This window comes from Chlamydomonas reinhardtii, chromosome 17 (assembly GCF_000002595.2).
Source record: "Chlamydomonas reinhardtii strain CC-503 cw92 mt+ chromosome 17, whole genome shotgun sequence".
Lineage (NCBI taxonomy): Eukaryota > Viridiplantae > Chlorophyta > Chlorophyceae > Chlamydomonadales > Chlamydomonadaceae > Chlamydomonas > Chlamydomonas reinhardtii.
In genome coordinates this window covers 5,249,192-5,273,813 of record NC_057020.1, presented here as the reverse complement: position 1 = coordinate 5,273,813, position 24,622 = coordinate 5,249,192, and the positions used below count along the sequence as shown (strand labels likewise).

Here is a 24,622-nt window from a genome sequence, read left to right as displayed (position 1 = left end):
GGAGGGGAGGGGAGGGGAGGGGAGGGGAGGGGGAGGGGCAGGGGGAGGGGCAGGGGGAGGGGCAGGGGGAGGGGCAGGGGGAAGGGCTGGTGCTGGGGCTGGAGCTGGGCGGGGGCAGGGGGCTGGGGGCTGGGGGCCGTGGGCTGGGGGCAGGGGGCTGGGGGCCGGGGGCACGCGCCATGCCCTGCACCTGCTGCTGCCAACTGTCACGTACGGCGCGCGCTGCCATGCTGCCGAGAACCCGCCCCTGCTGCACACCCGCCGCCCACAGCGACCACCTGCCCGATGTTCGACGGCTACACCGTGCGCATTGACTACGGTGAGTCATACGCATCAGCCAAATACGCACGTACGCACGACCCAGTTCGTATGGCTCGTCCGTCGTACGCGTGTGTCGCTCGCGTACGTGTGCTGCCCCTCCGTGCTGAATTTGCTAGCTACCCGCGCGCGCGCGGCGCGCAGCACGTACGTACCGTACGCAAGTTTGCAGTCCGTGCGTGCTGAGACCAAGCAACCACCTACATGCACATGCACATCTTTGTCACGCCTCAACAAACTAACTATTGCGCCGACTTGCCACGCACGCACCGCTATATATCGCCTCTCAACTATTTGGCTCCGCGCAGAGCATTATGGCGATGACATAACCCAGCACGCTAGCGCGCAGGAAGGCAGGGCCGACTGCGATGGGCACCCGCGCTGCGCCGGCTTCACTTGGCGCCCCTCGAGCACGTAAGTGATGCGTGCTTCTGCGCTAGCGCTGCGGTTCTTTCAGGGCGAGTAGGCGAGGCTGGATGGATGCACGGCAGCGGCTTGTTCTGGGCGAGTGAATGAAGCCAGCCCCACGCCTGCTCACATTGTAAGGTACGACGCACGCACGCACATTTTCAAGATGCAAAACGGGGTGGACTGCTGCGTTATGCGTATTGACTGCTGCCACACGCGTGCACGCTGTCAACAGGGGCGACGGCAGTGGAACCGGCTGGACCAAGAGGGCGGTAGTGCCCGTGTCGCCTCGCATCGGCGCCTGCACCTACTCAAAGATTGGCGGGGCCGCCTGCCCCACCCTGTCTGGCTACGACATACAGATTGACATTGGTAAGAGCGCGTGCGTATGCGGGCGTGCGCGGACCTGCTGGCTACCTCGCTTACTCGCTTGCGCCATCGCTCAGTGTCTTGAGCTTGATGTTGCTTGCAGTCCAAGTTCGTGACGGCCACCAGGCAACGCTTGCTAGCTACTGACTTGCTGGTTCGCATTCCCGCCCATCGGCTCTTCATTTCAATTGCCCAATCTAGCAAAGTCATGTGCTGTGTTCATCTGTCTGCGCGCCTCTGCCTGCTGGTCTGCCGCGCGCGCATGCACCCGGCCCTACTTACTGACCTGCCTCACGTGACCCAGCCGTACGTGTATGTGTGTCCTGCCGCCGCCTGCGCTGCTGTTGACCGCCCCGCCCCGCCCGCACCCTGCCTGCTGTAACTGATCATTCCCCTTGCACGGTATGTGTGGACAGACGCAGTCGGCGGCAGCCTGGCGTTGATCTCTGGCGGCATCATCGCTGCTCGTACCAACTGCACGGCAGACCCACGCTGCAAGGGATTCAGCTGGTACACCGCCGGGTGAGTAGTGTCGTAGTGCGGCCTGCTTCAAGGGCTTGTTGGTACGTGTTCACTCGTGTCTTGAGTACAACGGGGGCGGTCTGCCGACCGATGACGGAACTTTCAAGATGGAACCCTTGGGGTTACTTCCCGCCCCCCCCCTCCCCCCCCCGCCGTCAGTGCATGTGTCGTTTCGTCTCCCCAACACAGCCGGCACAGCTGGCCGTTTCATCGCACGTATCTAGCTGACACTTGCAACTGCTGCAACTGCACCATGCAGGCACGTGGCGCGCACCCGGGACAGTCTCGCCAACACGACGTCATCTGCTGGCAACTGCGTCTACATCAAGCGCACACGTGAGCACGCCCTGCTATATGTAGCTAGCACGTGCGCGCGCATGGCTGCCGGCAGAAAGATAGATACACAGAGCAGCCGACCTCCAGCTGCCGGCCTGCGTCCCCCCGCACCTGCCCGCCCCCTTGCATGCACGTGCGTGCCGTACGCCCTGCTGGTACCACCGGTTGCGACGCATATGTGTGGAGCCTTGCTTCCTTGCAAGTACAGATAGACGGCACCGAGCGCGCGTGTGTGCGTGCGGACGGGAGCGAGCGAGGGGGTTCGGAGCGACCGTCCGCCGAACACACACACGCACGCGACCGGCGTTCTGACTGCCTCGCCCCTGCCTCTCTTACACACACGCGCAGCCTTTGTGGGCGCGGGCCAGCCGGTCCCGGGCTTCAACTACCTGCCGGACTCCAAGCCCTCCCTGTCCACCCAATACCAGTGGTCCGGCTACATTCCCGCGGACTCCGCCAACGCCTCAGAGGTCGCGCGCCTCTGCGACCGCATGTATCACAACAGCTGCGTCATGTTCGCGGCGGTGCCAAACTTCTGGGCTGGTCCGGTCTGGGTGTTCATGCGGACCCTGAGTCTGGTCACGGTTTCGGACCCATACTTCAACCAGACCGTACAGCCACCGGGCGTCTACGTACGGGAGAACATGCCTCCACAGCCACCCTCGCCACCGCCCTCACCCCCGCCACGCCCGCCGCACCCGCCGCGTCCCCCGCGGTCGCCGCCGCCGCCGAGACGTGAGTTCCTGGCCCTATCTATACTGAGCGAGACCCTAGCTAGCTACCTGACCCATGCACACCATACCGCCGCACGTGACACATGTCATAGTGGGCGAGGCTAATAATGCGAGAGCAGGTACCGCGCAAACACGGTTTCCTGGCATCACTTGCTCCCCAAACTACCTTGACTGTGGAGTCAACACGTGCCTGTCTGCCTGCCTGATGCCCTGCAGTGAAGCGGTTTCCACCTCCACCTCCCCCGCCGCCTCCCCCGCCTCCCCCTCCTCCACCTCCGCCTCCGATCAACGATGGCGCGCCACGGCCGCCGCCGTCCCCACCTTATCCTCTTGGCCCCTGTAAGTTGTGTCGATGCCTGCAATGCCTTGCGCATGAGCTAACAGGACATGTGCTTGCATGCATCGACTGTCGGCGTCAACGCGAAAACTCGCTTTCTCGGGATCTGCATTATGTGGTTGACGACACAATTGACAGATTCCCTTCTACTTTTTGCCGCCGCCCGCAGATTATGATGTCGAGGGTTACACGCTGGTAAGCGCACATATTACAAAGGCACAGCCAAAACCTGCTTTGCTCAGGCTGTGCTGTCTTGCCTTGCTTTTGCTTGCCTCACGTGCCGTGCGTGACCCCATGCACGCTCACGCTCCTGCATACCCATGCACGTGCCCGCGCCGCCGCCGTGACCCTGCAACCGGTACCGCAATCACTACTGGCAGCGCCAAATCTAGGCCTCATCATTACGCGCCTGCTGCTGCATCGTGTCTTGTCATGCAGGTTCGTGACGTCATGCCGGGCGCGGGCGCGACGCTGCTGGGCAGCGTGTGGGGAGGCAGCTATGACAACGAGTACACCGGGGCCCGGCAGGCCGTGATATGGCGGCTTGTGGCGGACGTGTGCGACAAGCTGTACCCGCGCTGCAAGATGTTTGACCATGTAAGCTAGCTAGAATGGCTCGCCGGTGGCTGCTGGTGGCGTGTTCATGCGTGTGTTTGGATGCGGGAGCGTTCTGCATTTTGCACGCACGGTGTCGGCCCCTGCTGCCTTACCCTTTCTTACTCGTTTGTGCCTCTCCGACACACACATGCACACAAACACACAAACACACACACACACACGCACACACACACACACGCACACACACACACACGAACACACAGTCGGGCGCTATGTACGGCTGGGAGGAGGACGGCGTTATGAACTACGCCTACGCGCCCACCGGATACTACAACTACTGGCAGAACTCTCTTGGCGAAACGTTTGTGAACGGCGTCTTTCTCTCCAACAAGTTGAACACAAGCCACATCAGCAACGCCAAGCCGCCGCCCAGCCCCGCGCCCAGGCCGCCAGGGCCCGCGCCGCCGCCGCCATGTGGGTTCTTCGCTGGGTCGCAGGCCGATAGATCTGTACGCTGTCACAAGGCGCATCCCAGGATGACAGGCTGGGTTAGCCCTGGATGGAGTGACATGGGTTTGGAGTTAGGGTCGTCCCTATCCGCATTAGGAGCCTAGCAAATCAGGCGGCATGCGATCTTGATTGACAGCGCATGGGCCAGCCCACATGTAGGTCTGCGGCGCCTTGCCGCGCCGAGACCTCATCGCTTGCTTGCACGTGCCTTTCCATCCTCCCTAACAATCCACGCAATGCCGCCCCCGCCCCCGCCCCCCTTTCCTGCGCGCAGACGTGTCGGATTGGGGCCAGCCTCTGCCGAACTACGTGTTTGTGCCAAACGCCAAGCCCTCGCTTCGTGCCTACTACTCGTTCAACGCTGGCAACCTGCGGACCGACGCCGCAAGCCTGGTCGAAGTCGCCAATCTGTGCGAACAGATTGGCAACACATGCAAGATGCTGGCGCTTGTCCCCGCTAGTTGGTCGGGCTATCAATTTATAAACAGCTTGGAAACCATGACGAACATCACAGACCGGAATTACGACTACGGTCCGACGCCGGGAGTTTACCTCCGGCAGAACCTGCCGCCGGCGCCGCCCTCACCACCCTCACCCCCGCCAGCGCCTCCGTCGCCGCCACCGCGCCCATTCCGCCCCCCTCGCCCCCCACCGAGCTCGCCGCCACCCTACCCTCCAGGTAGGTGCGTGTGTGCACGTGTGCGTGCTCGAGATGTGTGCCTTTGCGACTTGCATTGTACATAGCTAGCTGTCACATGGTGCCCGCACTTTCCTGATCATGTCTTGCTTCGCGATGCATGCGTGCGCGCAGTGTTCTCTCCACCCCCGAACCCGCCGCCGCCGCCCCCGCCGCCGCCTCCGCCGCCGCCGCCGCCACCACCGACCATGCCGATGCCCAATGCCCCACCACCCCCGCCGCCGCGCCCAGCCCCAGCCGGTAAGGAAGCAGCATCGCTCTCGCCGTTTCTCTACCTGGGAGGGCTTGCTTGCAGCAGCACAACACCCTTACCTGCGGGGCGTCACGGCACCTAGCTGGCTAGCTAGTGGCGGTGGAGTCCTCATCAACGGCGGCGCAGCAGCGTACATGCTCATGCTCTCATCACTCGCGCCTGCTGCCTCCCCCCCCACCCACGAATCCCCCCTACCACTTCCTTAACTAATCATGATTGTACCCCCCCCCCCCACACACACACACAGGCTACCACATCGACGGCTTCAGACTGGTGTACGACGTCTACCCGAACAGCGAAGCCGCCTGGCCGTCTGGCTACATTGCCAGCTCCTTCAGGAACTCCACAGCCTTCCGCAACTACGCGCGCGTGTGCCTGATCATGGGCCCCGCCTGCAAGATGTTTGACTTCAACGGAAACTTCTACACCTGGGACGAGCCGGCGCCCACAAAGCTGTGGTATGGCCGGCCTCAGGAGGAATACCAGTGGGGCTACGAGGTGGGACTCTACGTTCGGCTGCGGCAGCCGGCGGCGGGCGCACAGCTGCAACCGCCGCCGTCGCCACCTGCTACTGCGCCTGAGGACCAGCTGATGCAGCCGCCGCCTGTGGAGGAGGAGGCGGCGGACGGCGGAGCGCGCCGTGAGTCGCTGATGAGCTTTCTAGATAGCTGGCTAGCTCGCTAGATAGGCCTTGCGCAATAGCGGCGCAATGGCTTTGTTTCTTGTTGGTGTGGCAAGGGTTTGTTTTTCTTCATTCCCTCTCACCACCTACCTCACAATCCGCTTCGTCGCTGGCCCGCCGACTGCACGCATGCGTGCAGGGCCCCCGCGGCGCCCGCCCTCGCCCGCGCCGTGGGCGCCGCAGCTGCCGCCGGCCCCGCCCGCAGGTGTGTGTGTGGGGGGGGGGTGGGTGGTTGGTGGGTGGTTGGTGGGTGGTGGATGGATGGGCGGTGTGTGTGTGCGCGCGCGCAAGCGCACGCTTCGTCAACATGCTGCTCCCCCACCTCGTATCACCCGCCACCAACCACACCAACCAGTTGTTGCCCGCCACCCAACCCGTGTGGTGCCCGTGCATACCCACTGCTTGCCCGTGTGCCCGCCCGCCGTGCCCGCTGCAGTGTCGTCTCTGAGCGCCCGTGACCTGGACTACCTCTATAGCCGCCAGCGCAAGTTCAAAACCTACCTGGAGGCCGCGGCTGCGGCCTACGTGGACAGCTTCCGGCAGGCGACCTACAGCCTGCCGGCCGGCACCGCCCTCAAGCCCAGCCAGGAGGCCCCCGCCGAGCCCGCCACCGCCTCCGCCATCATGGTCAATGGCCCCGCCATGCCGCTGCTGGTGTCGGCGGCGGATGACCAAGTCTATATGGCGGCGGCGGAGTACGGCATGGGTCGGGTTGTGGTGCTGTCGGCGGATGTTGTGACGCGCGGCGGCGCCATTGCGGCGCGCTACCTGCCGCTGGTGAAGCACGCCGTGCTGTGGGCCAGCGCGGGCGCGGGCAAGGCGCTGGCGCCGCCGTACAGGCGCGTGGCGCTCGCGTACGACACCCCCGGGCTGCGGGCGCTTGCCAAGGTCCTGATTGTGAGTGCCGCGCGGTGGACAGCGGACGGACGGCGGGCGGGCTGAGCGAGCACTGCGTGGCGTTTGCATGCGTGGATGGCACGCGTGTGGAGCTAGTGGGTGGAGTGGGGGGGTTGTGAATACCAGCCCGAACTAAACCAAACCAACGAAAACGAGCGGAGCACGGGCAGAGGGGGTGGATGGGTGGGGGATGGGTGCGCTTGTGTGTGGGTGTGTGGGTGTGGTTGTGAGTGTGGGTGTGGGTGGGTGGGTGGGTGGGTAGGTGGCGCGAGGTCACATCCATACATCTGTCGCGGCCATCCTCCTTCCGAGCGACGTCCTACTTGACTCGCTAACCAACCTGCTGCTTCTCCCCTGCATGGCCGGCCCACCTTGCCTCCTGCCTGCCTCCTACTTGCTACCTCGGCGCAGTCTGATGGTGTGGCCGCCACCGCCAAGTTCTATGATGGCAACGTGGTGGGGCCCCCGCCGCCGCCCCCAGCCGAGGTGCTGCTCCTCAACGCCAGCCGCTCCGGATACGGCACCGACCCCGACTCCTGGCTCCGGGGCGGCGGCTATTACAACACCATCAACAACAACTTGGACACGTACAGTAAGTGCAGCGCGAGCGCGCGAGCGCGGTCCGGGCGCGGTCCGGGCTGGGCGCTGCTTGCTTGCTTGCTTGCCCCATCCAAGCAATGGCAGGTAAGTTTAGTGGCAGCAGTTTGTTTGGCGGGCTGCTAGGGTGTGCTAGGCAGATGCATGTGAGCGGTGCCAGCCGTTGCAAATACCGCAACGGTTGAGGCGCGTGTGGCCGCCCAGCTACGTACCCGACCACCGTACTGCCGCCTTACTTGACCACCGCCCGATCGATCTTTGCAATCAATCAAGCAAGCAAGCGCGGCCATCTGAGTAGGTGCCCGCGTGCCCCCATCTCACTCACGTCCAGGCACAGGCGTGGTCGTCCTGGGCGCAGCCATCCCGCCGCCCGCCTCCTACCGCCCCCTGTACGGCAGGCCGGTGCTATTCGAGTTTGCGTTGAACCAGCTGCTGCTAATGCGCGTCGGCTTGGCACTACAGATGGACCAAACCAGCCTCACCGGGGCCGCCCCGGCCGCCGCCGCCTCGTCGCCCTCGCCCGCGCCCTCGCCGTCGGAGTTGCTGCTTGCCGCCTGGCCGCTGCCGCCCGCACAGCCCGAACCCACACCGCCGGCGGAGAATGACAACGTCACGGTGGCGGCGCCGCCGCCGCCGCCGGCCGCCAAGCCGTTTGTACGGCCGCTGATGTGGAACATCCATTACGCGCTGGTGACGGCGGCGTTGACCAAGGAATCCCCGGACTACTGGGAGGTGGAGGCGGTGGCTAGGAGCTCGTGTGAGTGGCTAGCTAGTGGATAGCAGGGCATTGCGTGCTTGATGGCTAGCTTATAATAACAAGAGCATGCGCGGCTGCGGTCGATACGGCCGCAGAGGGCAGTAGCAGGTTGTGGCCCCCAGCCCACGCATCACGTACGGTACGCACCAGGGCCCAGCCCACTTACACAATGCTGCTGCTGCCGCGCAGTGGCCAAGTCGCTCAAGGCGTACATGCAAATCCAGAGCGGCTGGTATTGGGTTACCTGGGGCCGCCTGGACAACTACCTCGCGGACGCCGGCTTCAGCTCGCCGCCGCCGCCATCTCCACCACCATCGCCGCCGCCGCCGCGCCCGCCGCCGCCGCCGCGCCCGCCGCGCCCGCCGCTGTACCTCCTCTCCGACCTGCAGCCCGCCTTTGTCCGCGCCCACACCCAGGTGCTCAACGGCACCCGCTCCACCAAATACCCAGTTTCCGCCCTCGTCTCCGCATCTGCAACAGCCGCTACTGCCGCCGGCGCTGCGGGTGCTACTGCCGCCGGCGGCGTCGAGCCGGTGCCCGCCCGCCGCCTGCTACTGCTGGAGCAGTCGTTCCCGCTGCTCACGGACCCGTACGGCGCACCGCTGACGGCGGCGGCGTCGTATGGCGGCGGCCGTGTGTTGGTGGCGGGCCAGGCGGAGGTGTGGCGGGGCGAGGCGGCGATGCAGATGGCGGCGCTGGACTGGGTGGCGGGCGAGGGCTGGCGGCGGTACGCGCTGCGGGCGGACGACACGCCCTACCAGCTGCCGCTCAACGTGACCATCCTGCCCGACTTCGGAGCTGATAAGGTGGGTTGGGTTTGCAGCTGCGTGCGGTGTGAGGTGCGCGGGCAGCATCTATTGCCGGGGTAGTGAGGGTTGGTAGTGAGCTCTTGCGTGCACGTCGGCTTGATAGCTAGCGTGTTGGGTGAATCCGCCGCGTCCTGCCCAGCGCGCGCTGGCACCTGATGGCGCCTTGACTTCCGGTAAAACAATAAAGGAACTAACTCTGAACTTGACCCCACCCGGTCTCGATCGTGTGTTCGCGCAGCTGCCCAAGCAGTCCCGGCGTGTGGTGCGGGTGACCACGTCACTCCAGCCGCTCACCAGCACCCAGCTAGCTCACCAGCAGGTAGTGCTGCTGTCCACCTCGCAGCAGCCGCTGGCGCCCGCCACTATCGCCACGCTGCGCAAGTGGGTGTCGCGCGGCGGCGGTCTGGTGGTGGTCCACACAGAGCCGCGGGCGCCGGCGGAGGTGCCCTCGCCCACCCGGCAGCCGCAGGAGACCTGGGTGGATGGCTACTCCTTCAACCAGCTGCTGGGGCCCATGGGTGAGTGGTGGGGCGGGTGCAAGCAAGTGTAGCATACCAAGAAGGGATCGGCGACCGTCCGTCACCGCATCCCCTCACAGACACCGTTCGATGGTGGGGGCGGTACAAGACGGATAGACGGGCCTGGCCCATCTACTCATCTCCCCCACTCCCTTGATTCACACCACTTGCCCACGGCAGGGTGTCTCTTTCCACTTCTATACTTCGACGCAAGATATTATAAGGGGCCCACATCGGCACCATGCTCAGCTCACAACCACTGACTGCTGCTGCCCTATGTCTCCCCACGCAGGCATCCTCATCACGCCCACGCTGCTAGTGCCCCGTGTGGCGCCGGCCCCGCTGCAGGCGTCGCAGCCGGACGCCGGCCTACTGCTGGCCAACTCACACTTCGCGGCGCAGCGGCTGCTTGCGGCGCGACAGGACGCGCCGCTGCCGGCGGCCCAGATGCGGAGGGGTGAGAACAAAACCTGTACATGCAGTCAATCATGCGGGATGCATGCGTGGGCTCGTGCGTGCCTCGAGGCATGCCCCTGCTGGTCTTGCTCCTGCCCCTGCTGGTCTTGCTTGGCCTATGCGCATGCTGCGGCAAGCTTGTCCTCATTTGCGCCAAACTAGTCTGCCAATGGCCCCTGATCTCCTGCTGCATGCATTTGCGCTCCCACAACATCGGTATGATTGATCGCAGCCATGGAGGCGGTGCAGTTTGCGGAGCGGTCGCTCGGAGCCCAGGTGGCAGCCTTCCCGACCTTTGCCACCACCCTGTCTGCACTGCGCGCCGCCGCGGGGCCGTCGTCGCAGCCGCCCGCGGCAAAGGCAGACAGCGCCCCGCCGCCGCCCGCCAGCAGCCCGCCGCCGCCGGCGACGCCGCTTGGCGGCCTGGATCCAGAATCCAGCGTGGTGGGGCCACTGTACGACGCCTGGATCCGGAGCCCCATCACGGAGCCGCTGGATCCAATCATCATCGACTTTGCCGCCACCTGCCCGCCCCGCGCCTTCATCACCCAGCTCAGCGGGAAGGTGCGTGGGCGGCGCCGGCTGCTATGGGTGGGCTGTGGCACTGTTTAGTTTGGGCTGGACTACTGGCAGCACTTGTAAACAGCGGGCTCACTAGTATGGTGTTGCGCGTGCTCACGCATACCTTCTCGGTCGTTTCTAGTTTTAAGGTACTCAATTGGATGCGTGTGTTTGGGTCCCGCACGCACGCAGGCATGGAGCACGGAGGACGCCCGCCTCACCGGAGCCATGCGCAGCGGCCTCCTGGGACTGCTGGTCACGGTGAGCTGTGGCGGCCCGTGTGTGTGTTAAAGAGCACAAGGAAAACATTGTGTGTGTATGCGTGTGCGTGTGTGTGCGTGTGTGTGTGTGTGTGTGTGTGTGTGTGTGTGTTAAAGAGCACAAGGAAAACGTTGCGCAAAGACAGTGTATGCGATGCAGCAAAGCGACGGTTTACGGATGTTACCTGAAGTTACCTCGCATACCTGCTGCGGTGAGCCGCCGGTCTTACCAACCGGAAATCGCGCAACCCCCGCTACTCTAACCTCGAGGGGGGATTAGTGTCCACACGCTCTCAAGGGTGCAAACCCATGCATGTGCTCACGGTACCGTGAGGCCCAGGCACTCCTACGATTCCTAGCTCCGCGTCGCTACTCCTGGCCGCTGTGTGTGTGTGTGTGTGTGTGTGTGTGTGTGTGTGTGTGTGTGTGTGTGTGTGTGTGTGTGTGTGTGTGTGTGTGTGTGTGTGTGCGTGTGTCCGTGTGTGCGTGTGTGTGAGTGTTTTGGGGGGGGGGTTCAGTGCCCGTGTTCCTAAGCCAGCGCTGTGCCATTGGCATTGCCATGTCTCCGTACGTGGGACCCAAACCCCAATCCTCTCCATTGAGCTCAACACTCCGATGCCTGCATGCATCTCGCGTTCCCATTTTCGCAGGAGCTGCGCCTTAACTGCTCCGACGGCTCGGTGGTTAAGGTCGGTTACCCCACCGCGCCCAAGCTCTACGCGCAGCTGACCGCGCCACTCGGCAACTCCACGGCCGCCGGCAAGGCGTCGTTCGGGGTGGAGTGGGCGGAGGCGCCCTGCCCTGGCGGCTACGACCGCGCCCGCGCCCGGCCGCATGGCGGGGACGTGCGCAACCCGGTAAAGAGCATCCAACTATTCTTCAGGCAAGAATGCGTGTGTATGTGTGTGTGTGTGTGTGCATGCCTGGCGTGGGGCGCTTCATGCATGCCGTGCAGTACCGGAACACAATAACACATGCACTGCAAACCTCCCGGTGCGCGCGCAGTCCTGGGCTGGGTGCGACCAAGCAGCAACCCCCGCGCCCCACGCCTGCCGTCTGGCTCTGCTGCCTGGCCTCGCTCGACTCGCAGCCCAATCCTGCATACTGCGTCGACCTTCATCCCTAACTGTGACTGCAGGTGTCGTGACACGGGTGCGTGGACCATGCTGACAGCCGGCATCGGCGCCACAGCGGTCGCTCCGGAGCACGTGTCCCTCATGGGCCCGGGCAGCGCCGCCGCGGCCGCCGCCTACGCCGCCGTCGGCAACCACCACGTGGGCTGGCTGACGGCCGACGCAGGGGCCGCGGCGGGCGATGGAGCTAGCACGGCTGGCGGTGGTGCGGGCCGTGCCGAGAACGCGCTGCAGCAGTTTGCGGCGGCTGTGGACTTGGAGGCGACCCCGGGAGCCGTGGAGTGCCCAGGCGATCAGGTAGGCAGGATAAATAAACCTTTCAAGTTAGTTGCTAGATAGGATACTGCTGACACTCGACGCATGTGTGTGCACACGGCGGCGGCTCAGGTGCTGGCTGGCTTCAGCGGCGCGCTGCTTGAGCCCGACCTGTACGAGTGGAGCTCCGCTGCCACCTCCGCCTCCTCCTCGGCCTTTCGCGCCTTCTTCCGACCCGATGAGGGCCTGCTGCTCAACCCCGCACACACGTCGCTGCTGGCGGTGGAGGGCGTGCTGTGCCGCGCCGCGGCGGCAGCGGCCGCGGCGGCCTCGGCCGCGCCTGAGGCCGCGCGCAGCCCGGCGCCGGCGCCGACCAGCAACTCCACGGCGCCTGGTCAGTGTGTGCGGCTGCGTAATTACGTGCTGGAATTCTGAGACCGTCTTAAAGTGTGGCCATCCTCAGCGCTACGGATGAGAACACTTGTACAGACCGCACCTGCAACGTTGCTTCCGGCTTTCTTCAGCATCGCCATCGTCCTCATGCCCTGCTGCGCATGCCATGAAAACTGATGGCCTGCCTTGTGGTGGCCCTTGTGCAGGCGGAACGGCAGGCGGGTCGTTTGTGGACCTTGCCTGTGGCCCCGGCGTCGCGCTGGTGGGCCTGCAAGCAGCCATGTCATCGGAGTCAGCAGCAGTGAGTGGGCCGCGTGAGAGCGACGCATGTACGGTAGATAGTGGGCGGGTACACACAGAGTCTGTGCCATGCCGTCAGCCGTCCAGACGTCGGGCCACGTGCGCCGCCGGTGTGCGGTGATCACTCGACCGCATCGCGTTGGTGGAGCTGCCAGGAGGTGTGCACGCAATCACCCCGCCTGAGCGATGTGCAAATATGTGCACAGTTGCGCACCCTCCAACGCCAACGGTCATCCCGATGGCACCCATGCACCTCAACCTCGAAAACCTGCAGGCCCAGCCGAAGTTGGACTACCTCGCTGTCCGCTGCTCGGATGGAAGCGTGGTCAGCATCGGGGCGGTCATCAGCGGCCCCAAGACCCTGCTCGTGGACAGCTCGTGCGGCGGCGGCTACCGCGCAGTCAAGGTGGCGGGCGCCGGCGCGACAGCGTCCGGCAACGGCACGTGAGTACCGCTAGTTGGGAAGGCTGGACGCCAGCAGCACCCGTCATGGACCTTGCAGAGATGTGTGGGCTGCGAATGGAGTTCAGTTTTCGTGTTCTGACGAGCCTTAATTCCAACTCCTTTTCTTGTCTTTGCTGGCGGCAGCGCGCGTGTCGGCATGGGTGGCGCCTTTGCGCTGCGCTGCGGCGAGGGCGGCAGCCCCAGGTCCTGGACCCGGGTGGGCCCCGCAGTGCTGCCGCTTACGCCGCCTGCCGCGCCCCTGACTGCCAGCGAGGCGCTTGCCAACGCGGCCGAGGTGGCGTGTGCCCACGGCTCAGCCCTCACACGGCTGCGCGTGGGCGTGGCGGCTGGCGGCGCCGACGTGAGTGGCTGTCATGTTTGCGGCGGCAGATGCCTTCCTGCTTGTGCTGCGTCGGGTGTGTGTGGGCTTGTTTGGTAACAGTTCCGCAGACGGAGCGCTAGTGAGTGGTCCTGGTGGTCCCAGCAATCTAAGTTCACTCGCAGGACCGGCAGCCACAGTTAGCCTTTTGGACGTAGTATCTTTTGTGGCGTTCAGAACGGCTCCAACACAACCGCTTCGTGTCTTGATCTGCGGCAGGGCACGCCCGAGTCCATCACCGATGTGGAGCTCCACTGCGGCCCCAGCAGCACTGACTCCGCTTCCGGCGACCAAAGCCTCACCGACCTCGCTGCCAGGTGCGTGCGTGCCCCTTCTTGTTTCAGTCACACGCACACCGGTGGCAGCTGCACGCGCTGCTGCTGGGTGCTGCATGCTGGGTGCTGTGTGCTGCGTGCTGTGTGATCTTTGACGCTACTCCACGCTCCCGGGGTACCGTATACCGGTATGCATGCCCGTGCGCGTCGCGTCAACCTTTCCGATTCGAACTTACCGGTGCAATGTTGCCGTTGAACGGACAGGTACGGCATCACGCTGGCCGAGCTCCTTGCCGCCAACGCCGGCGGGCGGCCGGGCCCGCAGCGCCTCAACGGCACCAGTCGCCTGTCCGACCTGAAGGCCGGTGCGGATGAAAGCGCGGCAGTGGTGGTGGTGCCGCAGCCTTGCGGCGTGTCTCCCTCGCCACTGCCGGCCACAAGCACAGTGGCCAAGGTGAGTCAGGCCGGCTGCCGGACCCTGCTTGCTTGTTCCTTGGTCAGGCAGGGCACGTCACATTGCGCGCTTCCTGGTTTACTTGCGCGCGTCGTGCTTCCGCCAGCGAGAATGTCGGCGGCACCTGACAGCTACTCTTAACTCCCCTGACCGTAAGCACCCTTTCCCTGGTGTCTTGGGCAGTGCGGGTACTGGTGGCCGTCGAACGCCGACGAGCGCGACGCGTCAGCTGCCGGCAACGTGACGTGCGGTTGGCTTGCCAGCCTCTTCCTCAGCGGCCAGTACCGCGCCGTTGCGACGCTCAGCCGGTGGAACGGCGGCGTGTGGTGAGTGGTTGCTTGGGAGCGGTGCAGATTCCGTACATTGCAGACATGCTCCACGCACGTGCCTGGTGCGGGATGCCGGAGGCAGGGTGCTCGTCCCACACCGTAACTATGTGTTAATTACAATGTAATGCTGTGCTTGCTGCGCTTTATAAACCGTGTTTTCCTTGCCGTTCCGTCCGCAGCCCCACGGCTGACACGGTGCTGGGCGCCGGACTCCGTCTGTGCGTGGGCATGGCGCCACCCCCACCCCCGCCTGCACCGGCCCAGTCGTTCGCCCCGCCCGATGAGGAGCAGGCGGCGCCGCCGCCGCCGCCTCCGTACGGCGGACCCGCCTACGGCGGCGGGGACACACCAGCCACTGGGCCTTCCTACGGCGGAGCCGCACCGGAGGCCAGCGCGCCGCCGGATGCAGACGGCGGCAGCAGCGGCGGCGGCGGCAGGCGGCGCGGGCTGCGGTGGTGGTGGAACACGCCGCCTCCCTCGCCGCCGCCGCGCCTGTGCACGAGCTCGGTGGTGGTGGCAGTGGGCGACTCGTGTGACCTCATCGCGGCCACTCACGGCGTGGACGTGCTCGACCTCATCACCTCCAACGGTGGGTCGCTAAGACAAACGCGCAAGCGCCCAATGGCTCGCTCCATGCACGCCAAGACCTTTTGGCTCGTGCGCACACATGAGCGCACACACACACCGTGTCTCCTTGGTCCTCGCAACCAACCACCTCCCCTGCCTCCGCCCCATAACCACTTCGTCTCTTCGCCCTCAAACTTCAACCCCCTGTCCTGCCGCCTGTCCTGCCCTGACCCGCCTCCCTGCAAATTTGGCATACCTCGCACCCACCCACACACACCCTCTCAGACCTGGACTGTGCGGAGCTCAAGGTGGGCTCGGAGCTGTGCCTGCCAGCGCCCGCCCGCGACATCGCCGCCGCCCTCGACCTGTCAGACCTGGCCGCCATCAACGTCGTCGCCAGCGCCGCCGACATGCTCGAGGCCGCCGACCCCAGCAGACACGACCCGCCGGTGCCGCCCAGCCGCCCGCCCGCCCTCTGGAGCCCCCCGCCCGCCCGCCGCCGCGCCCGCCCACCACGCCCGCCGCCGACCCTGCCCGCGCCCCGCACGCCGCCCTCGCCGCCCTCGCCGCCGCCAGCCTACCCCTCCCCCGACGCACCGGCGCCGCCGCCGCTGCCGCCGCCGCCCGCGCTGCCCTCCTACCCGCCGCCATCCTCCTCCCCGCCGCCGCCCGTGTACGGCACGGACGGCGGCGACAGCTGCCGCGTGCCCAACCGCTGCGGCCCTGCGCCCAACCGCTGCCTCGACACCACGACAGGGAGCTACGAGTGCGCGTGCGCGGCCGGGTTCGTGCTTCGTGCCGACGGCGCCACCTGCGTTCCCCCCACCGAGAACGTGGCGCTCCGCAAGCGCGCCTTCTCGAGCTCGGTGCTGCGTGACGGCAGCTCGCCCGACTGGGCACACCTGCCGCACTGGGCGGTCGACGGCGACGTGGCCTCCGCCTTTGCGTCGGCGGAGGACGGCTCTGACCCGGCGCCCTTCTTGGCCGTAGACCTGGGCCGTAGGTACGGCTTGGGCCGTGTTGAGGTCACAGGTCTGTTGAGATCCGCGGCTGTGTACGTCACGGACATGTCTGTGGCGAGTGCCGTGGACTGGGCGGCGGCGCAGGCGGCCCCCGGCGGCGTGCGGCTGTGCTGGCGGCAGCCGAGTAAGGGGCGCGCCGCCAGCAGCTACGGCTACTCGTGTGGAGGCGGCGTCGAGGTGGTGGGGCGCTGGGTGGTGGTTACGGACGAGCGCGCGCCGCCGCAGGGGCCTGCTGCTCTGCATGTGGCGGTGAGTGGGGCTTGCGCTGTCTTGGCCTTTGGGAGGCCTGTCGTTCATTACGGGACAGAGTGACGAATGGGCGTTGCGCACTGCTTTCCGGGCGCGTGGGACTACCGGCGGCCGTGTCAAACGCTTCGGGACTATCAATAAAGTTGCTGACAACCCGTAATTGCTTGCCGCTTGTGCCTTGCTTGTGCAGGAGCTCCGCGTGTTCGGCACCCGTGCCTGAGGAGCACCTGACAGACTTACGCCTAAGCACAGGATGCAAAGGCTTTGGGGTCTGCTGCAAGCTAGTTGCAAGGCCCAGTATCCATGCGCGCAGTTGGTTGATTACGTGCGCGTAAGGTAAATTTAAATTGGCGGCTTTCAATCCTGTTAAGTGTTGTCCGTTTATAGGTAGCGTGCACATGCAGAAGCCGCATGTCGATGGTGCCTGGCGTGTGTTGCCCGTTGCAGATTACATCAGTCGTAGGCAGGGTGGTGAGATGGTCGATGCTCTCGTAGAACTGATCACTGGACGACGTCACTGAATGCATTCATGAATTTACTTGATGAGCTCAATGAGTGTCAGCTCAATCTATCGAGCCCGTGGGCTCAACTGGGTTCCGCCACGTGGTTCAGCCTCTCAGCATGCACTGCACGCTGTGGTGTCCCGCCCAGCCGTTTACCTACCGCACTGTTGGCGGTCCGTGTTACAACCGCTTCTTCGATAATAAGCCTCTGGGGCGTGAGTGATATGACGCAGCGCGCGTGGGCGTCCATCCATCGGGCCGAGTGGCCAACATACCGACTGCCACAGACGCGCCAGCATATGCGCGCTACTGTATACAGCAGTGCACCCCCAGCGCCTGCCTACTTGCGTCCGCATGGGGCCCCACACACGACTGCCGCTCCTTCCTTTCGCTCCCCGCGCCTATCCTTCCTGTGCACTGCACCCCAGCAACCAATCCCGCGTGCATCCCCGTCGTGGTCCGTCCGCACGCGCTGCCATTGCCGAGTTGCCGCTCACATCCTGTCTTGTTCACAGTTCGGAATCGCGGGCTTCAAACACGTCATCCCTCGCACTCACACGGCGGCCCTCTAAGGGCATTGCTCACACGACGTCGAAGTTCGCACGTGGCCCCCGCCTATGCCATCACACAAATCCCTACGCAGCACACGCAGCCACGTCACGTATAAGGCCGCATGTGCTCAAGTGAATGTACCGGTACCTTCCACGCAGTGACCATGCAGTACGTGAGTACGCCATTCACCAAATCACCGTACATAGGTATCACCGTAAATCCCCCTGCGTTATGCGACCGCGACATATAGTACTCCTTGCTTCCTGGAAAAACAAATCCCTCCCCTTCGCCGCTTGCAAGGCTCAAATGGCCGGGTACGCCTGCTCCACCCTTCGCATCGTGGGCACACTCATCTGGTACGACCCCGGAACCGCCACGCCACGCGTCCGCTGACGCGCCGCCACCCCGCCGCCACCCGGGCCGCCGCCGCCGCCGCCCCCGCCATTCACCGAGCCCTGCAACCCTGCCCCCGCGTCTCCACCGTTCCCTCCCGCCACGTCGCCGCCGGGATCCATCCCCTGCCCCATGCCGCCACCGCCACCGCCACCGCCGCCCTCGTGCTCGAGTGACATGACACGACCATAACCTCCGTAGCCGCCTCCGCCGCCGCCCCCGCCGTAGCTGCCACCGCCGCCCATGCCACCGCCGCCGCCGCCGCCCATTCCTGGCCCCAGCTCACCACCCATGCGCCCCCCTTGCCCAGGACCCATGCCGCCCGCCTCCACATCCACGCCGAAGCGCCCGCCTCCGCCCATGCCGCCCATTCCGCCACTGCCGCCGCCGGGCCCAGACGACATCATGGGATCCCCGCCGCCGCCGCCGCCGCCGCCGCCAGCGCCGCTGCCGACGCCGCCCATGCCGCCGCCACCTGCGCCGCCGTGCTGGCTCACGTCCCCTAGCGCCGCGTCAAAGCCGGCGACCTGGCCCACCGCGGCGGGAATGCACAACGCAGGCAAGGCACATGCAATTACATCACCGCATGCAGCAATAAATGGACTATCGCGAGTCGGTGCGCGCGTGAGTCAGCAGGGCCGGCATGCAACCAAACGGCAGATGTGAGATGCCTGGGCAGGATCCATGCAGCTACGCTTCGGATCTAATTATGCGACCAAGCAAGCGATCAAAAATGTAAGGTTGCGGGCGCATGCATGAGCGCAGCGACGTACGAACCTACCCGGCCAATGGTGGTCCACAGCACCTTGAGGCGCGAGCCCCAGCCGCCGTCACCACCGCCGCCGCCGCCGCCGCCTGGCGTACCTGCGCCGCCGCTTGAACGGCCCTCGGCGTCACCGCCTCCGCCCGCACTCCTGGCGGCGCCGCCGCCACCTCCGTTGCCGTTGCCGCCACCGATGACACCCATGGTCCGAAGCGCGGGGGCCACGAAGTTGCTCACCACGAACTCGACGATCCCGCCACCGCCCGATCCGCCGCCGTTGCCGTTGCCGGCGGCGCGGCGCGCCGCGGCGGCGGCCTCGATGGCGGCGGCCCTGTCCGCCATGCAAGACCGTACAATCGTGATGAGCAGGACCAGCAGGACCAGACCAGCGTTGGATGCCGCCACGATTACCAGACTCAGTGACAGCCTGCGGGGCACGGCATTTGGCGTTATGCGACACGTGCAGGCGTGGGCAAGATGCCGACCGTATCAATTGTAACCTAGCTGCAAGGGCGCACATGCTTACGGCATACGCACACCGCCACCGTCATGTGACGCGCACATTGTGTCAGAGCGCACACACACGTGCAAGAGCAAGGCGCGCCCGGCCCTGGCCAACACACCATCACAGCAGTCCAAACCCTTTCCCCGAATTTCATTGGCTGGAGCCTGTCAAGTGTCAACCGGACCCACACCGCGACACCCCTGCATCGGGCCATCCCAAAACGTCAACATCCAGCCGGCGGCGGCGGCGGCGGCGCACCTGAACTGACGGTCCAGGTAGATCCAGGCGATGAGCGCCGCGTCCAGCAGCAGCAGCGCAATGATGGACAGCAGACACACGCCGCAGTGCAGGAACAGCTTCACACCCGCCTGCTGCACACTGCTGCGGATCGTGCGCTGCAGCGGCGGGAGCACCGTGCCGCCGCCGCCCGCGCCGCCGCCCGCGCCGCCGCCGCCGGGGCTCCCGGCGCCGTTCCCGCCAGCCCCGCCGCCGCCGCCAGTGCCGCCGCCGGCTGCGCCGCCGCCTGCGGCGGCCGCCGCGCCGCGCGAGGCGGCGGCGGCTGCCTCGGCCTTGGCCGCTTCCTCTGCGCGCGTCGCGGCCTCCTCCAGACTGTGGGGCGCGTGCGCGAAGGAGCTGTGCGCGTGCCCCTCCAGCGGCGACGGCGCAGCGCTTGCCAGCATAGGCCCGCCGCCGCCGCCGCCACCGCCGCCACCGCCGCCGCCAGGGCTGCTCCGGCTAAGGAACGGGCTGTAGCTCACTGCGCCACTGGCTGGGCGGCCGCCGTACTCGCCACCGCCGCCGTTGACGGCAGCGGTGGGCGTCGCCTCCGGCCCTCCGGCCGCCGTACTCGCCGCCGCCGCCGCCGCCGCCAGCGCGCCGCCCAAAGAGAAGACCGGCATGCGGCGCTCCGGGCTCCTGTGGGGGCAGCCATGCGTTCCCAAAGCAAAGCCAAGGAGAATATGGCGGCGTCAGGCTGCCACTGCTGTCACTTGGCACTTGTCCCGGTGGTGTAATGGCGTGCCGCAAGCACACGGCAAAAGCAGCCAAGGAGCCGAGCCGCCCAGCAGCCCTGCAGCCCTGCAGCCCAGCAGCCCTGCAGCCGGGCCATCTCAGTCCCGTCTCACCGCGGCTCGTCTTCATTGCCGTTGCGCCCCACAGGCACAAGCTCCACAGACACCTGGCCCGGGCCCAGGCCGCCGCCGCCGCCGCCGCCGCCGCCGCCGCCGCCGCCGCCGCCGCCGCCGCCGCCGCCAGTGCCGACGCTGTTGCGGGTCAGTCCAGAGGGCGTGCCGCCACCCAGGCGGCTCGGGCTGGCACCGTCGACTGCAGCGGTGCAAGTAACGGTGACACGTGTGGTTGATCAACAAGGCATGCATGCAAACATGCTCGGTCTTGTCGCTACGGTACCTAGCTACAATCCGACCGTGACCTTGCCCAGTGCCAAAGAGGCGTTGCGCGCAACGTGCCAGGGGCGCGTGCGGCATGAAAGCAAACATGCAATGCTACATCCAATACACAAGCAATCAGCTGCAAACGGAAATTCACAATATATGCCTACACATACGGTAGCCAGGCCGCTCCTTCCTGGCCGCACCTACCTGCAGGGCTGTGGCCGCCGGTGCGCGACACCGCCCCACTCGCCGCTGCCCCTGCCACCGACGCCGACGGCCGCCGCCACCTGCCCAGCAGGCCGCCGGTCGCTCGCGCAAAGCCGCCGCCGCCGCCGCCACTGGTCCCGCTCGCACCTGCGCCCGGCGTGTCGCCTTGGGGCGGCGGCAACGGCTCGTAGCCCGTCCCAGCCGCCGCCGCCGCGCCGCCGTCAGCGCCGGCGGCGCCGCCAGCCTGCAAAGGGCTGCCTGGCGCCTCGTTCCGCCCCGCCGTGTCGCCCCTTCCGAACCGCAGCCCACCAGTGGTGTGTCGTACGTAGCTCCGCACGCTCGGCTCGGACCCGCCTCCTGGAGACGTCGGCCCGCTAGCAGTCCCGCCTCCGCCGCCGCCGCCGCCGCCACCGTCTCCACCGCCGCCAGCGCGGCTGGCGGCGGTGGCGCCGCCGGCTGTGGCGGCGCGCGGCGCGGAGGAGGCCGATGTGGAGGTTGGCGAGGCTGTGACGCCGCCGGTGCCGCTCAGGCCCGTGCCGGCGTGGTGCGGCGGCGGCGGCGAGCCGCCGTACGCGCCGTCGGAGCGGCCGCCGCTGTCTGTGGCGGCGGCGATGCTGCTGGGTGAGGCGAAGCCCACCACGGAGGCGGCGTCACCCGGGTGCTCGCTCACCCGGTCCAGCGCGGAGGTGTGCATGTGCGGCGGCAGCAACCGCTGCGATAGCAGCAGCGGCATAGGCAGCGGCGGCGTGGCGGACGTGGTGGCGATGTTGGTGCTGCCGTAGCTCGGACGCAGCAGGCCGCCGGGTGCCTGCGCCGCGCCGGCTGAGGACGAGGCAGCCTCAGCGCCGTAGCCGCCGCCGCCGCCGTAGCCGCCGTAGCCGCCGCCGCCGCCGCCGTCCGTACGCGGCGGCCCTGACGGCACCCTGCCGCCGAGGGTGCCGTCCGGCTGCGACGTCCCGATACCCGGTGCCGCCGCCGCCGCCGCCGTCTGTGGTTGCTGCCGCCTTCCGAAGTTGAACAGAGCCCCGCCCACTGACGCCGTAGCGGCCCACACGCCGAAGCGCGACAGGCCAAAGCCGCGGCCAGGCGCCGCCGCCCCGGCACTGGTGCCGGTGGCGGTGGCGGTAGCGGCCGCTGTGCCCCAGCCGCCGAACAGAGACGCGCCGCCGGCAGACACGGCGTGCCGCGGCGCGGGGGCGGCGCCGCGAGCGGCGGCCGCGGGCGTCCCGGCGGCGCCGGCCGGCCCGTGTGCGGCCCCAGGGTCGAGCGCCCCGCCGGCGGTCACACTCTGTAAGGCCCCGCCGGCGGTCACACTCTGTGAGAGCAGCACGAGCGGGAGTTGGCACGTGCTTGTCACCCCCACGAGGGGAAACATGGAGGATGAATATGTTCATCACCATACGATTGCTCTGTAGCATGCATGACAAAGAGATCACATGGAACGCTTCACCGTCTGATTACTGAGTGGTACCGTGTTGTAGGACGCGACGCATCGGCCGTCGCACGCGAGTTTCCGGCCTGTGACCACACAGACACGCGCGCGTGCGCGCAGCACCTACGCGCACGCACCCCTCGGGCTCTGCCGACACCCACCCGCACAAGGCATACACACACACACGCACACACACACACGCACACACACACACACACACACACACACACACATACACACACACACACACACACACACAAAAAAAACCCTCCCGCCCCACCCACCCACCCACACACCCACACACACGCACCTGCAGCGCCGCGCCGCCGCTGCCGCGCCCCAGTGTCGAGCCGCCGCCGCCGCCGCCGCCGCCGCCCGGCAGCACCGCCCCCCCCGCTCCGTGCCCGAACCGGCCGTTAGTGCTCCGCCCCCCTTCCGACATGAAACTGCTGTAGCTGGTAAGGTTACCCCCACCGCCGCCGCCGCCCATGCCACCACCACCACCAACGCTAGTGCCGCCGCCGCCATAGCCGCCCGGCCCGAACCCGGGTATCTGGCCATTCCCTGACGCCGCGGCGCCGGCCGCGGCCGCGACGGCGGCGGCCTCAAAACCCTGATACGCTGGCCCTCCACCGCCGCCGCCGCCACCGCCGCCGCCGCCGCCATTAAGCACGTCTAGCGAGCCATTGCGACTGCCCAGTGTCGTTTGACCTGGCGGCCCGTCGCCGCCCAGGGCTTGCGGCAGCAGTGGCGGCGGCGGCGGCGGCGCCGGCGGCGCCAGCGGCACCTGGTACCCACTCGACAGCTGGCCCGACAGCAGCTGGAAGGCGCCGCCGCCGCCGAGGACGCCTAAGCTCGGGGCGCGCGTGTGGCGGCTGGCGCCGCCGGCGCCGCTGGTGGCGGGCGCGCTAGGCCGCGGCGGCAGCGCCAGCGGCGCGCCGCCGCCGCCGCCGCCGCCGCCGGCGGCGGCGGCCAATGCACCGCGCTGGAGGCTGTTAGACTGACTGGCGGGATTGGAACCGTAAAAACTGCCGCCACCGCCGCCGCCGCCGCCTGTGCTAAGCATGCCGTGGTGGCCGTAGTACAGGCCGCCGCCACTGCTGGCGTGCACGGTCAGGCCGTGCCCTTGCGCTTGCCCGTTCCCCTGCCCGTGCCCTTGCCCGTGGCTGTGGCTGCGGCTGTGGAAGCTACTGCCCTGCCCGTACTCCTGCCCGGTGGCTGTAGCAGTGGCGTGCGCCACTACAGCCATGGTGATGTGGCTGGCGGTGGACTGGACCACTGTCGCCAGCCGGTCCGCTGGGGGGTAGCCATCCATGGGATGGTGTGTATCAAATATGAAGTGAAGTGCCGACGGGGGGGGGGGCGGGGAGCGCAGTGGGCGATGGGATGGACGGGCATTTAGGTGTGTGTGTGTGAGTGAAGCGTAATGGGTGAGCATGTGAGAAAGGTCAGGGAAGGCGCGTGTGTGTGTGTGTGCGTGTGTGTGCGTCACAGCTACCGAAAAAAGAGCTACCCCACGCACCCGTGAGCCGGGGCGGCAGCAGCCCCTCCGCGGGAAGGCCGTGGTCCAAGAACGCGCGCGACAGCGCCCCGTCCAACAACGCCCGACTGACGCCGTCAGCCAGTGCCGCCGCCGCCGCCACGCCGCCGCCGCCGCCGCCGCCGCCGTCCTGAGCCGCGGCGCCGGCGGCGGCGCCGTCCTGCGTCCGGCGCTGCGGGTCGCCGCCGCCGGCTGTAGCAGCCGCGGGCAGCGGCGTCAGGCCCAGCACGCGGCGGCCCGCGGCTGCTACAGCCACCAGCAGCCCCGTGAGGCGCAGTAGCTGCTCCAGGGTGAGGTAACCGACGCCGTCCCTGCAGCGCCCGACAGCGAGAGGCACACGTGCTCCGTTTAGGGAAGCTGCTCACCGCGGGCCGCGACATTGCCCACCCGCCCGCACCGCCATCCGGTTCCGGGATCCTCCTGCCGCTCCCGCCTGCCTATCCACCAGCGCCAGCACCAGCGCCAGCCCCACCGCCAGCACCACCACCAGCACCAGCACCAGCGGACACACACCGCAACAAGCTCCCGCTCAAGCTCCCGTTTCCCCCCAACACACACACACACACACACACACACACACACACGTCCCCACTCCCCACACACACGCCCACAACACGCCCACACACACGCCCCCACACACGCCCACACACACGCCCACACACACGCCCACACACACGCCCACACACACGCCCACACACACGCCCACACACACGCCCACACACACGCCCCCACACACGCCCACACACACGCCCACACACACGCCCACACACACGCCCCCACACACGCCCACACACACGCCCCCACACACGCCCACACACACGCCCCCACACACGCCCACACACACGCCCACACACACGCCCACACACACGCCCCCACACACGCCCACACACACGCCCCCACACACGCCCACACACACGCCCACACACACGCCCACACACACGCCCCCACACACGCCCA

At 66.9% G+C, this 24,622-nt stretch overlaps 2 protein-coding genes across 2 annotated transcripts in view; one reads left to right on the top strand and one right to left on the bottom strand.

Moving 5' to 3' along the window:
• CHLRE_17g736100v5 (uncharacterized protein) overlaps positions 1-17,090 on the top strand; it is a 24,426-nt gene extending 7,336 nt beyond the window's left edge. Inside the window, exons 16-49 of the mRNA XM_043072546.1 lie at positions 272-319; positions 627-732; positions 962-1,098; positions 1,512-1,617; positions 1,877-1,953; positions 2,302-2,688; positions 2,904-3,026; positions 3,194-3,219; positions 3,463-3,621; positions 3,846-4,056; positions 4,367-4,771; positions 4,904-5,029; positions 5,290-5,682; positions 5,864-5,929; positions 6,161-6,621; positions 7,033-7,213; positions 7,550-7,975; positions 8,165-8,781; positions 9,023-9,302; positions 9,595-9,759; positions 9,991-10,322; positions 10,512-10,580; positions 11,230-11,462; positions 11,718-12,009; positions 12,100-12,361; positions 12,567-12,661; positions 12,935-13,104; positions 13,249-13,465; positions 13,703-13,800; positions 14,023-14,212; positions 14,396-14,538; positions 14,721-15,130; positions 15,394-16,379; positions 16,570-17,090. Coding sequence (XP_042915005.1) covers positions 272-319; positions 627-732; positions 962-1,098; positions 1,512-1,617; positions 1,877-1,953; positions 2,302-2,688; positions 2,904-3,026; positions 3,194-3,219; positions 3,463-3,621; positions 3,846-4,056; positions 4,367-4,771; positions 4,904-5,029; positions 5,290-5,682; positions 5,864-5,929; positions 6,161-6,621; positions 7,033-7,213; positions 7,550-7,975; positions 8,165-8,781; positions 9,023-9,302; positions 9,595-9,759; positions 9,991-10,322; positions 10,512-10,580; positions 11,230-11,462; positions 11,718-12,009; positions 12,100-12,361; positions 12,567-12,661; positions 12,935-13,104; positions 13,249-13,465; positions 13,703-13,800; positions 14,023-14,212; positions 14,396-14,538; positions 14,721-15,130; positions 15,394-16,379; positions 16,570-16,599 — 8,027 coding nt within the window. The 3' untranslated portion in view covers positions 16,600-17,090. The remainder of the gene's footprint in view (positions 1-271; positions 320-626; positions 733-961; positions 1,099-1,511; positions 1,618-1,876; positions 1,954-2,301; positions 2,689-2,903; positions 3,027-3,193; positions 3,220-3,462; positions 3,622-3,845; positions 4,057-4,366; positions 4,772-4,903; positions 5,030-5,289; positions 5,683-5,863; positions 5,930-6,160; positions 6,622-7,032; positions 7,214-7,549; positions 7,976-8,164; positions 8,782-9,022; positions 9,303-9,594; positions 9,760-9,990; positions 10,323-10,511; positions 10,581-11,229; positions 11,463-11,717; positions 12,010-12,099; positions 12,362-12,566; positions 12,662-12,934; positions 13,105-13,248; positions 13,466-13,702; positions 13,801-14,022; positions 14,213-14,395; positions 14,539-14,720; positions 15,131-15,393; positions 16,380-16,569) is intronic.
• A 2-nt stretch (positions 17,091-17,092) lies between these two features.
• The window catches only part of CHLRE_17g736050v5 (uncharacterized protein), a 9,772-nt gene continuing 2,242 nt past the window's right edge, over positions 17,093-24,622 (bottom strand). The window contains exons 5-11 of the mRNA XM_043072545.1: positions 23,648-23,976; positions 22,436-23,421; positions 20,694-22,008; positions 20,220-20,418; positions 19,354-20,010; positions 18,609-19,017; positions 17,093-18,354 (exon numbers count right to left, since the gene is read on the bottom strand). Of these exons, the coding sequence (XP_042915004.1) occupies positions 17,737-18,354; positions 18,609-19,017; positions 19,354-20,010; positions 20,220-20,418; positions 20,694-22,008; positions 22,436-23,421; positions 23,648-23,976 (4,513 nt within the window). The 3' untranslated portion in view covers positions 17,093-17,736. The remainder of the gene's footprint in view (positions 18,355-18,608; positions 19,018-19,353; positions 20,011-20,219; positions 20,419-20,693; positions 22,009-22,435; positions 23,422-23,647; positions 23,977-24,622) is intronic.